At 32.7% G+C, this 14,094-nt stretch overlaps 1 protein-coding gene across 8 annotated transcripts in view; it reads right to left on the bottom strand.

Annotated features, from left to right (window-relative positions):
- The window catches only part of CNKSR2 (connector enhancer of kinase suppressor of Ras 2), a 310,360-nt gene that overhangs the window by 90,193 nt on the left and 206,073 nt on the right, over nucleotides 1-14,094 (bottom strand). For 5 of the 8 annotated variants that reach the window (XM_051985117.1, XM_051985122.1, XM_051985118.1 and 2 more), the window contains 2 exons: nucleotides 11,458-11,547; nucleotides 8,956-9,170 (listed from right to left, as the gene is read on the bottom strand). In XM_051985117.1, the coding sequence (XP_051841077.1) occupies nucleotides 8,956-9,170; nucleotides 11,458-11,547 (305 nt within the window). The remainder of the gene's footprint in view (nucleotides 1-8,955; nucleotides 9,171-11,457; nucleotides 11,548-14,094) is intronic. The other 3 variants (XM_051985120.1, XM_051985121.1, XM_051985124.1) reach the window with 1 other exon arrangement.

The raw sequence follows: 14,094 nt of genomic DNA on the forward strand, positions 1-14,094 counted from the left end.
TTTTGAAAGTTCCTTATCCACCATGGAGTATAAACTAGAAATAACAAACCATCAATGGGGGTGGGGTGGGGTGTTGTTCGACTTAATTGTGTGAACACGGTAAGACAAGACCTTGCTGTATTATATGAGTTAAAGTCCAAATCAATCGATCAATAAACATTTATTAAGCACCTACTAAATGCTAGTCATTGTTACAAATACAACAAATGAAACAACCCCACCACTTAAGGAAGACCAGAAAAATTTTAGTAATAGCTGATTTATCCAGCATGGTCCAGAAATGAACAAATTTTTCATGCTAAGTAAATGAGAAATGCTTGAAATTGTCAATCCTCTTCATACTAGACACTGACACAATGAATGTCTGGCAAGTTATATTATTCAAGAGTAAAAATTAAACTAATTATAATTTGAGACAAAATTAATTATGAATGTCAAATATGCTGATATTAGTAGGACATTTCTTATCTTTAGGCAAGACTTCATCTTTTCTATCAGGTATATTTTGAAAATATTTTCCAGAAGTTTTTGTTAAAAAAAAAAAACTTCATAAAGTGACTGAAAAGGCTAAAATTATATCACTAACACCAAAAATGAAACACTATTAAATTCTCATATATGAATGCCAACAAGAAGATTCCAAGTAATGAAGACTAGGACCAAGCAACATATGTCAGATTGGTACAAAAGGAACATTCCAGGTTTCTAGACACCTACTCAAAATCTGTATTGCTGCTTTTTAGGTTCTAAAAGTAGGAAGTTCATTGCTGTTTTTTTCTCCAAAGTGGGCTCACATGCTTTCTTTAGAATCTTACTTAAATGTTAGTTGTTCTGCTCTCCTAACTGGAAGGTCTAAAATTAATGTTTATTTTATTTGTGAATTCATTTTACAAGTTTTAATCTGGACAAATTATCATTTACAAAAATTTTTCAAGTTCTTGGAAAATATGGAAGATGAGCTCTAAGACCTCCTTTTTTCACTTAAAGGGGTTCTTTAAAAATAATAACAATTCCTGTTCAATGTAATGCTTTAAATGTTTCCCTGAACTGCACTTAGAGGTAGATCATATTAGTCTTATTATTCCCATTTGATTAATGAAACTTAGTGTAAAAGCAATTAAATGATTTTCCCAAGGTTAACCAGTTAGTAATAATAATATCATTTATATTTAGCAAATCAAAGTTTGTAAAGTGCTTTAATATGGCCTTTTATTTTATCTTCAAAACAATCCTATGAGTTAGATATAATTCCTATCCATATCATACAGATAAAAAATTGAGGCATAAAATAATTAAATGACTCAAAGTCACAATATTCTAATGAACTTAAATCTTTTTTACTTTCTTCTTGCCTTAATAAATATCGGAGCTATTCATATTTTAAATTCTAACTTTTGTCTCTATACCTGTTTTTGTGTCTTTGCTTCTGTGTTTGTCTGCCTTTCACAGCCTCTGTTCTCCATCTCTGTGTGTCTGTCTCTCTTTCCCTGTTTGTCTGTCTGTGTCCCTTTATCTGTCTCTGTCTGTTTCTGTCTGTCTCTCCATTTCTATTTGTCTATCTCTTGTAACTTGATGCTATGCTTCCTCTGCTTCCCTATGGGCCTATATGTTGATGATGAATTGTATAGACATCTAATCATTAGACTTAGTTCTTCTCAGAAATCCCTAGTTTAAGAAATCCACTAGCCTCAACTTTCCTAGTAACTACATTTATAATTGTGTGCTACCACTTGCTCTCTAAATACTAACACAGTTATATCAGGTAGAATCTTATACAAAAATTACTCCTAAAATTTCAAATTAAGAGTTAAATGAGCTAGTTTATTTTCTGCACAATTATCAATTTTTTTCAATTTTAAAATATATTTTAAGTATTATATATGTACACATACTGAGTATGTAAATATCAATAAAATTTTAAAAGGAAAAGAAATATTTATATAAAGTTCTATGCAAATGTTTTGAGAGAAAGAAATCACTTTTAGCTAAAAGAATGTGGGAAGGCTTGTGGAGGAGGTAGCTCAGCCTTGAAGGAAAAGAAGACTCATTAGCTAGGTCTATAAAGGGAATGGGTAGCATATATCAGACACAGCTTGATTATATGAGGCAGACGAAGTCAAGAGAAGATTGAGGAATAGTAAATATATGACAGATAAACAAAGTATCTGTCTGTCTGTGTATCTATGTATGTATGTATCTATCATCTATCTATGTGTCTATCTATATCTATCATCTCTATCATCTCTCTCTCTTTCTCTCTATCTTTAATAAAAAGATTTCACCTTCTCAGTGAAATTCAATTGCTAAATAAGATTGAGGTAAAAGGGATTGAAGGAGGAAAAATAAATTGGTGCAAAATATAATAGGTTTAAGCAATCTTAGAAAGCGTGGATGTTCTAGCACTCTCATTTTTGTGCTTCAGAAATCCAAGACAATTTTAACTGTATCATTTTATACATTCCTCCTCCTTAATACAGCTTTCAGAATACCTGCTCATTCTTTAGTTTTAGTAGCAATACCATGTGTTTGCCTTAGCTTAATAAAAATATTAATGGGCTGTTGGTATTCCCTCACTACTAGTAAAAGAGAGTAGGAAGCTGGAAAGAAATCAACTCAGGTTTAGTATCTCATTAAAAGTAAGTATAAGAACAAATATTTCTTAAAGAGTCAAGACAAATCTATCTTTTAACCATTTGGAATGACAATAACAACCACAACAAATTCTTCCTCCTTCTCCCCCCCTCCGCATTTTATAACTTTAGGATAGTAATAAGAAACACTCCTCTGTCAACTAGGTGGCACAGTGAATGGATTGCTAGGCTTATCAAGAAGACTTATCTTTCTGAATTCAAATTGGCCTCAGACACTTAGCTGCTGTGTCTCTGGGCAAGTCATTTAACCCTATTTCCCTCATCTGTAAAATGAGCTGGAGAAGAAAATAGCAAATTACTCCAATATCTTTGCTAAGAAAATCTTAACTGGGGCCAAAGAATTGGACATGACCAAAAACAACTGAACAATGTATCACTTTAAAAATATATCCAGATGTCTGCAATCCTACAGATGTCTTCCCTTGACCATTCTACCCAGTTTGGCTCCCATGTCTCTGTTTTTCTCACTACTAAACTTCTTGAAAAGAGCTAACTCTTTCTGATGTACTTTATTTTTCAGCACTTACTCTGTTCTAAATATATAGCCTTTTTCCTTCAACTGTCCAGAAAATGCTCTTGAAGGTCACTGATGACTACTTTACAAATCCAAAGAATTATTACTTTTTTCAATTCTTCTTGTCTTTGATCTCTAGTCAGTACTTGACAAAGTTGATCATTCTTTCATGTATTTCCTTCTTCCTTTATTTCAGGGAAAATATATCCCCTGGTTCCCTTGCGTTTTAAGTGATTCCTCTGTTCCTTAACCATTCGTTTTCACTCTTTAATAAAGGCCTCCCCCCACCATAATTTCAGTCTGTGGCCCTATTCTCTTCATTCTTCATCATCATAACTTCAGCCAAATGTCTGTTTGCAACCCATTACAATACAGCAATTACATATTATAGATCTACTAGGTCCTCTGCTTGCTCTAGAGACAATAATCAAATATTCTTGCCCTGAAGCTCATATTGTAATGGAAGAATATGATATTTAAACATGCAAAAATATACACAATAATCAAAGGAGAGGGAAAGCACTAACAAATAGTGAGATCAGGAAAGTCTTTCCTTAAGAGTTACCCATGAGATACTACTTAAAAAGTGAGTTTTCTAATTAATCTAAGTAAGAAAGGAGGGAATTTCATGCATGAGGGATAGTCTATGCAAACGTATGAAAGTGGGAGATGAAATTACAGAATTGCAAGTAGATCAGTTTGTCCAGAATATAGACTGATAGTCTTTTACTTCCTGTAAATTTTGTTCTTATATTTCAAACTTCCTATAGCATATCTCTACTGGTATAATATTCCAAAGCTTCAAACTAAATATATCCAAACCTAAGTTTTATTTTATTATATGTGTTATATATAATGTAACATATATATATATACATTATTGATATATTATATTATATTTAAATATGTTATTTCTTCTGCCTTTACCAGTTCCATTCATCTAGCTTCCACATCTGAAACTTGAGTCTTCTTATACTTGACTCCTCTTATTTCTCAAAAACAAAGTTACTAAGTCCTATAGATATTAACTCAAATAACCAACTGCATTCCTGCTGCTGCCTCACTATCCATCTTCCTAGATTAAATTTCAATGGTTTGCCAATAGGCTTTCCCATCTTTAATTTCTCCCTCCTTCAATATTCCACCCTTTCCCTCTCTCAGAATAGTTTTCCTTTTGCCAAGGGATGGTCCTCTTAATTCTCTGTTTAACAATATTTAGTGGCTCTCTACTGATGACTCTTTTTCTTGACTTTCAGAGTCTTATGCCACCTGGTATTATTTAATATTTTCAACTTTATCTGAAAATGTTAGGCACTACCCCCAAGTACACCAACAAGTACTTTCTTAACTCTAGGTTTTTCCTTATATTTGCCCTATACCTGAACTGTCCTCCTTCCCCTTTTCACCCATTAAATTCTTAAATATATCTTTAAATGAAATTTAAATATCACATCCTTCATGAAGTTCTGTTTCTTCTCCCTCACTTATCTCCCCCACCTTGGACTTCACATGGCCTTTTGTTTTAGCATTTCCTACTTAAGTTGTTACATATTATTGGACTCTTTTTACTTGATTTAGAGAAGGGATTAAAATAACTAATCAATTAATTAATCAACAGGAATTTAATGAAGGCTTTCTACATATCAGATAGTATGGTACTAAAGATATAAAAGTACTGAGGTTCTGAGGCTATAAAAGCCAAATGTCTCAAACAGCTTCTCCTCTCAAGGAACTTGCAGTCAAATTGAGAGGGAAAGGATATACCAAATAGGTATATAAAATGGATTCAAAATAATTATGGAAGGAAGGGACTAGCACCTGGGAGGGGGCATCAGAAAAGGTTTAATTCAGAAGACGGTATTTATGCTGAATCTTGAAGAAAAATAATGTTTCAGAGAGTAAGAGGGGAACATATTGATAGCATGGAGCATAGTCAATACCAAGGCATTGAGATTGGAGATGGAGTATCCTGTGTAAGGATAAATAATAAGATCTGTTCGAATGTGTACATGAAAAGTAATGAACTAGCAAAGGAAATCTGGAAAGATAGATTGGTCTTATAGTGCAAAGGGCTCAAAATGCTAAGTTGAGAAGTTTACATAAAAATAAAAGTTTATGGGCAGCTAAAGGTGTGGTGGATAGAATGCTGGCTCCGAGATCAGGAAGACCTCAGATCCTGGATAACACAATCCATTTTGCCTGTTTCCTTATCTATAAAATGGACTGGAGAATGAAAGTACAAACCTCTCCAATTAAGAAAACCCTAAATAGGGTCACAAAGACTTTAACTGACTAAACAACAACAAAATAATAATTGGGAAAATAAAGTATATAATTTTTCATTGTTAAAATGGAAGACAAATTTTGGTCACCCTATCTTCACTGTAAGTATTTAACAATAATGTTAGTAGACAGATCTATTGAAGAGCATTTATTTCCCTTAAAATAATCTTTAAAAATTTTTCTAAACTGTTAAGGTTCATAAAGTGAAAACATTCTAAAGATGAAGTAGAAAGCAATTGAAATAAAGTCACAGATAGATTTTCTTAAGTGCTGGCTAATGCCTGGAATTCTACTCATAAACTTTCTTCTAAAAGTAGATAATCTAACTAAGATTTTACATGTGTAATCTCTTCAGGTCTTTCTATTTTCTATTTTAGAAATTATTAGACTTTATAAGGTTTGTAGAGGTTAAGTGGCTGTTTTGGTTAATGTTAATCACTGGTATGATTTGGGAGTAAAATAATTGAGTATCATTGATTTCATTTCTACTAACCAACTATTAACGGACAATAATAATCATTAGATTTTTTACTAGTCACATGATCTTGACCAAAATGCTTCAATTCTCTGAATCTCACTTGTCTCATTTTGAAAATGAGAGGGCTACATTGTGTTTGCTAAATTTCCTCCAGCTCTGACATTTTATGAGTTTACATGTGAACAGGAAGGCATTCTATAAGATTTTATATTTGAATGATACTTTTAACTATAATTAGGACAAAAATTAAGTTATACTTTGATTTTCTTGTTAGAATATGATACCTGAAGGAATTCTTAATGCTTTAAAATAGGTTAAATAGGTTTTTTTTTTAATTTAAATTTTATTTTATTTAATAATAACTTTGTATTGACAGAATCCATGCCAGGGTAATTTGGTTAAATAGGTTTTGATAAGGTAAGAGAAAGAAATTTATCCACAATTCATAACAACCAGAAAATTCAAATAACTGGTATTTTTTTGGTGTTCCTCTTTCATGATAACATACAGAAGAGATGAGCTATTATTAACAGTTTGTCCAAAAGGGGAACTTTCAGAATAAATTTTAGAATACCAGCCTTAGAGGATATTCAGTTTCAAATCCTATTTTTGGAGTGCTCTATTCTTCAATAATGATGCTAATTAAATTAGGCTTGATGATTTTGAGTCTTAAGTGTATTTTATTGCATTTATTTGGAAAACAGTATAGCAGAGGTATTGCTAGACCCCATCCAGACTAATAGATTGGCATTCACCATCTAGCTAATTTGTAAAATACCCTCATCCATTTCCTGGTTTTCACTCTCCTCTCTAAAGGATTTTACTCTAAAGGATGCACTGCTCTCTCATCTCTCCATCAATGTGATCCAAAACTTTGGAGAAATGAAAGGTAGTCCCTCCTTACACATGGGATCTCTAGTGCATGGTATATGGGGAAACAATTCAATTAACTAGAATATTTAATTAACCAGAACAACTCACTCCCCAGTCATTCTAAATAAACTGGAATTTATGGTGTCTGTCAAAAATGTAATAAAATTGTTTTTATAATTAATAAAGAAAACCAGAAACATTTTAACATGACCAAATGAAGAAATACATTTGTAGTTTTTTTTTTAAGGCCTCATTTGGCTTTAACTTTTTTTTTTTTTTTTTTTTAATTCTTTTGCTTTCAGTATAGAATAGTCAGAGTGGAATGTAATTTATAAACCATTTAGATCCCTGAAATTGCTGTTAATAAATTTATTAAAACTAATTATAAACCAATCAAACTCCACACAGGTAAGTTTCCCACTACAGGAATTCTTTACTCTAATTTTTATGATTACTGTACATGCTGCTTATGTATTTTCCAACACTGCTCAAAGATTCTGCTATGTAGATATTACATCCCAGCTGAAAAGTGTTGGCAAGAGCAGAATCAGATCTGCACTGAGTATGAGTTAATGTACAATTGGGAGTGTGACTGGGAAAGGAAATGACTATTTTATAGTCTCTTGGACTTTATTAAGTGAAGTGCATTATAAAAAAATGCTACTAGCTCCACATAACCTCTAAAAGATGGTGAAGAATCAAACAGTATAGTCACAAAAACACCTTCAAATAAACATGTTGCTCCAACAAAAGAATAGATAATTTGCTCCATTTGGGTATGATGGAAACCTTTCTGTTCAAAACATACTTTATTACAGTAGTAACTACAATTAGGTTGTAAGAGTACTCTCATACCAAATCTGACATATTATGTTTGAGGGCCACAATGTGTGAATTATTTATTTTTCTAAATTTATTTAGCTAAGCAGCAGATTCTGCTCTAACTTTTCCTAGACATTTTTGCATTCTTCTTTGTGTGTTTAACTTTTCCACATAAACAAAACAATGAAGTTGCGTACATTTCTCTCCTCTAAATACCATACTTCACTGCAAAATTCTGTATAATAGCTATTCTCTCTTTGAATGCTGAAAGCAATTAGATGCTTTAAAAAAATGAAAGAATTCCGGGTTTCATTAACCTATGATTAATTTTGTTTAACTAAATCCCAACATTTTTGTACTTCAACAAAGCATAGAAAACCTCACTGTCTTTGATGATGGCCTAAGAGTTTTAACTTTTAAATTATCTGTCTGGAGCAAATCCCAGTGGGGGAGAGAATATTTGTCATTTCCCTAGCATTTTATTCTCTTCGTTTTCATTGTTGAGGATTATTAATTTGTGTGCGCATACTCTCATTATCTTAACAGATTCATCTTTTTCAAAATTATAGGCTTAATTTAGTTTTACTTTAGCGCTCAAGAGTCTCTATATCTTGAGGATACAGTCATAATGAGCAAAAATGGAATAAAATACAGACAACATTTTTATATTCCTTTAAAAGTTTGCTGCCATTCTATCAATGCATTCTTTCACATAAAAACAAAGTGATATATACATACACATAGATACACAGATCTATTTAGATATACATATATGTATATGTAATATTCATATTGGACATATTCAAACAGATAGATATAATTACCTTTTTTTCTCCTTATGAAGCTGTCTCAATACCAGTAAGAGATAACCTGAATGGATTGTAATCTTGAGGACATAGAAGTAATAGCTACCATTCACCTTGTTTTTTAAAAGTTGCAAAGTAATTTACTGAAATTATCTCATTTTATCTTCACACTGACCCCAGAGAGTAGGTGCCATTATTTATTTATTTAATTAATTTATTCAATTTATGTAATCTTAAATTTATTTAATTTTAAAGATGAAGAAATTGAGTTGGTTAAGTGACTTGTCAAGGATCACACAGCTAATACATTTCTGATGGTGGATTTGAACTAGTCTCCTGAACTCCAGAATCAGTGTTCTGTCTACTGTTCCACCAAGTTGACTCAATAGCCTAAAATGGTGACATACTACAATAAAAATGATGCACAATTCATCACTTACCTTTACTTCTACCACCAACTCTACCAAAAGTCACATATAAATTTCGTAATAAAGGCAGTAATAGCAAACCTTTGAAAATTTTACTCACGTGATATAAGGTGGCCTCTGGCACAGGTGTGCCCATGACGTCCTGTCTTAATGCTTCCATTTGTAAACTAGGTAGCAAGGAATAGTGAGTTGGACTATTACTCTTATCTCCCTTCTTTTTTGATTTTTTCCCTGTATCTTTCTTGCTATTTCTCTGGTACATGTATTCTTCTTGAGCAATTTTTTCATTGCTCATATACCGAAGTAGGGAATTTTCTAAACAAGGAGAGAGAAAAGCATCATTTAGAATAAGTAAATCATTAACTGGTTCCAGAACTACATGTTCTTTTCTGCTAACCATGATAATGGTTTTACTCTTGGAATTTTAACCTGACTCATAATTTTGAAAAGCATTTTCTGGATAATAAAACTGCACATGACACTCAATGAACTGGGATCATGGAACAAGCAGGATCAGGTAGCATATGGCATGCCAGGTTCATTGAAAATATGAAAATTCATGTTGTGATTAAGTATTCCATGTAACATATTACTGACATCAATCTACTTGTGAGACAATCAAACCTAACAATACTAGAGGTAACATGGTAAACATTTTTTTCTCTTCCATTTTCCCCAAACTTGTTACAAATTTAATCATATTAGATAACTAAAATTTTTGTTACGATCTCCAGAGGAAGGTCCCCAGTGCAACAAGTGGACCCCTCATGAACAATTAAAGGAAAACATGGACAAAAGTCATATAGGATAAGAGGGCATGTATGGGATGTTTTCCATATTGTTAGAGGGAGTACCTATATTGATGAGGTCATAGATCCATTGAAGTATCCATCCAAGTTTGAAAATAACTGAAACTTTGAAAACTTAATAGTTAAATCAGTTCAATAAGATTTTATTGTGTGTACCAATAGTATCAGAATGGAAACCTCTATAAAATTATGTCCAAAAGTACTAATGAAAAAGAAGCTTATCATGATCAGTCTGTGATATGTGTAGTAATGAAATGAATACATTAAAATTTGGCATTAACAACATCAAAACTCAAAATCATCTTGCTAATTAAGTATCAATGAATTAAGTCTTGTAAGGTGCATTTTTCTCCTTGGTCTATAGTGAATTTTCCTTTAGATGCCTCATCCACAGCCTTATGACTTTTGGAAAGCAGTACCACAGCTTTATAGCAGGGTAGAAATTTCTTTATAGAAAGTAAGAGGCTGCCTCAACTTCTGTTGGGCCCACCATATTTCCAATGGCTAAAATTCTCATTACCAATGCCATCAATATCAGTTATATTGACCTCTATCCATTACTCTTTTCAACTCTAGATTAGAACAAAAATATTTTCCTAGAGCAAATACCACAGCAGAATCCTGTTCTATGAACATTCCATCTCTGCTTATGAATATATTTCTAACACCAAACAGAATGAGGGGAAAAAATCTTGTGATATTTTAGATCATTAATATCACAGTTGAGTGGGACATGACACATATATGCATGATACCAATTAAAACAATTGTTTGTATATGAAATTTAAATTATTGTTATTATTTTTTGTTTTCTTGAGGCCCACTCTGATTTATTCTGAGCATATTTATGGTCATAACATCAGAGAGCTCACTTAGAGAGCCCTCATTGTAATCTGAAGGTGAATGGATTCTTAAAAGCTAGGCTAAAGAATGAAAAGCCTAGGCACTTCCTATCAATTCACAGAGATTTTGAATATTGAATGGATTATGGATTGTGAATCCGTCATCTGAGAATGTCTGTCTATATCAACATCAGAAAGTTGACCATTGGTGCTTAGTATTTTCAGTCTTTGCAACCCAAAAGACCATCTATTAAGGTATTATGGGGATTTTGAGTTCCATTGATAGAGGGAGTTCACTCAGTTGAAGAGGTAGCTGAGAAAGAACTAGATTTTGAGTCCAATGTAAATTGATTATGACTTAGCTGCATGTATTTGTTCTGATAAAGTGTCATTACTTTTCCATTTTTACTAATGTTCATCTTTGAAATAATTCTTTCTTTATTTTTACACAATAGTCATGTCTCGTTTAACTAAATATACATGCTTGACATAGGAGTCCTTTGAAGTTAACCTTTTTAAAATAGGAATGAACATTTGGTCTAATACTGTTGCATTGGCTCAGCTAAATAAAACACAATGTTTTATAAAGGACAGGATTAATGATAAGGTCTACACCTGTAATTTAATTGCTATGAGGAATTCCCAGAAGAAGAGGAAGAAGAAACTTCCTACCACTGCAGTTCAGTATCTCTACAATGTATTGTCTGAGAGGCCTAGAATACTGAAGTGACTTGCCCAGTGTTATACAATCAGTATGAAGCAGGAATTGAACCCACATTCAAGGTCAGCTCTCTAATCACAGCACCACAATGCCTTTCTTATGTTAATCACACAAAGAACATGATTTGAAAAACACTAATCTTAAGCCATCAGAGTCTACTTTAAAGAACATCTAAATTTACTTACAGTTTAAACAATACAGAGCCTACCCTGAGATTCTAGGACACTTACCTCTTCTACTATCTCTCTTCATTTTACTGGGATCTTCATACTCCCCCACCCAATTATATTCCACTGGCATAGATATAGGCCGTAGCTTGCCTAAACACAGAGAACAAAATTCATATCACATCTTTTTTTCCCCCTCTGTTTGGTCATATTTGTCCTGTTTCTCAGACACAGCTAATATACACACACTCACCACACTCATGGTCAGCATTTTGTGTTATTAGCTGTAGATGAAGAAAAGGTACATTTTGATCCAGAAGGTGAAATCAGAAAAGGTGGCCACTATTTATCTCTCTGTGGCATTTTGCCAGGGAAAGTGGAAGCTAAATAATGATGGATAGATAATTGAGGTTTTCTATCTCAGGCATACTGGGTTTTTAAAAATCATCATAGGCTGTGGATGAGTCATAAGATCATAGATTTGAGTTGAAAGGGCACACAGAAATAATCAAGCCCCAGCTCCTCATTTTATGGATGAGCTATTTGATGCTCATCAAGATTAAGTGACATGACAAGGGTCACAGAGCTACTCTCCATAGTGGGATTTGAACCCTGATTTTCTTGACATCAGGCCCAGTATTATAACCATTCTCAAACTGGACTATATTAATGAGAAACTGAGTGACTACATTAGCACTTGACATTTGGAAAAGAGAAGCATACTATTAATTACCTTCAGGAATTTAGACAGATTTTTAGAAGGAAGATGGTGAAAAGAAGAGCAGTTTTTCCTGAGGCTAGATGCACATGCACTTAATGTAAAAGGAAAAAGCTAATTTAGCTAGAATATTTTAGCTATTTTGAGCAATCCAGACACATTGAAACTATCAAGATAGACTTTTGTTATTTAATATTAAGTTCCTAGTTGGGTTTCTATTTCTTGAGTAATAATAGATAGACAGAGGTTGATAGATGGATAGAGATGAATGCTGAATGCTGCAATTTATGATAACCACATAATCTTATCTTTTAAACAATCTGACATAATCATCCTGATAAGAGTATGATAACATTTTGGTATAGCAGTCTCTCCTATATTGGGCCGAATTCAAAGAGGTGAGACTATATTAGACTCCATTCCCAGGCAACTTGATTGCTATTGTTATTTGGTCATTTCAGTTGTGTTAGACTCCTCTTCTAATCCATTTGGAGTTTCCTTGGCAAAGATACTTAGAGTGGCCATTTCCTTCATAAGATCACTTTATTGATGATGAAATTGAGGTCAAGTCTAAATGATTTGCCTAAGATCACCCAGCTAGTGTCTGAAGCCAGCCAGAGCTGAACTTAATGAATATGTCTTCCTGATTTCAAGCTTTAGTGTTACATCAATTGCACTACCTAGCTACCTCAACCAATTGAATTAGTGAAATAATAACAAGTTATCACTATAAGGCAATTCACTTTGAAGGCAGATATCTGGTATGGACCTCAAAGACATTAGAGGAATGCTCTGGCACAACCTATTTACACATGCTCCTGACAAAATAATTAGAAAGAAAATTATGGTTAAAAACTAGAATTTTAGAAAAGCTGTTGGCATTTTGTCAAACCAAAGAATTGCAGCAAACCACTTCTGCCAGATAATAGATTTGAGAAAAGTATCCTGCAGGTATTTTAGTGATTATAGACAAATTATATCAATGAATAGGATTTGGGGCTACATTATAAAAATATTAGAGCTGCTTTCAATAAATCTGCCATAGTAAGGTTATCAAATTACTGGTGCCTCTGGAGCTACATTAAAATGTAATTGGAAATGTTAACAAAAAAAAATAAAAATACATTTCAACATAGCTCATGTTAATTGGTGGTCTTCTAAGCCAACCTGTGGCTCTCAGAAATTGATTTCTATTTTAGTTTAATACCTACAGAAAGTATATGGCTACTTATAATTGATATAATATGTCTTGCAAAGTCCCATTTAAATATAGGGTTGGTTTATTGCTCTAAACTCATGTTAGAAAGTTTTCAATATAAAACAAATTAATTTTTAAAAAGTGATTAATTCTACACACCTCTTTCTGTGTATGTGAACAGCTTTACATATGATCTCATTTTTGGTATAGTGAGCTTGTGGTCAGGGAAACTGGAATTTTGCCACTAGTGTGACATTAGGCAAGTTATTTCACCTCTCAGAGTTTGAGTTCCTCATATGTAAAATCAAGGAGGTTAGAGAAGATGATTTTGAAGATTTCTTGCAGTTAAAAACTTAAGAACATATGCTTTGTGAAGTAGGCATGGGGCCAACATGACTAATTTTTACAGAAGATATAAATAAATGCTTGCCTCAAATCACAAAGCCTATCTTATCTGCTATCTTAAAGTAAGTCATGGACAACATGACTGGACAAGAATCTAAAAAAAAAAAAAAAAAAACAAAACGTTAGCTACTTCCATTTTCCTGCTTCACAGATTCAGGCTAGCAAATAGAGGAAGACTATATTTCATACTGTCATGAAATGGCAACACTGATAATTCAAAAACATTACATCTATGTCCATATCTACAATATGATAAGAAAACCATTTGGAAAATGAATAATTCAATGATAAATTATATTTGATTGTGTTTTCATTTGGGACTCTGATATGAAATATCAGGTTCAATTTCATCATGCAGAATGTCAGAACCATAGAGTCC

This window comes from Antechinus flavipes, chromosome 3 (assembly GCF_016432865.1).
Source record: "Antechinus flavipes isolate AdamAnt ecotype Samford, QLD, Australia chromosome 3, AdamAnt_v2, whole genome shotgun sequence".
NCBI classification, from domain to species: domain Eukaryota; kingdom Metazoa; phylum Chordata; class Mammalia; order Dasyuromorphia; family Dasyuridae; genus Antechinus; species Antechinus flavipes.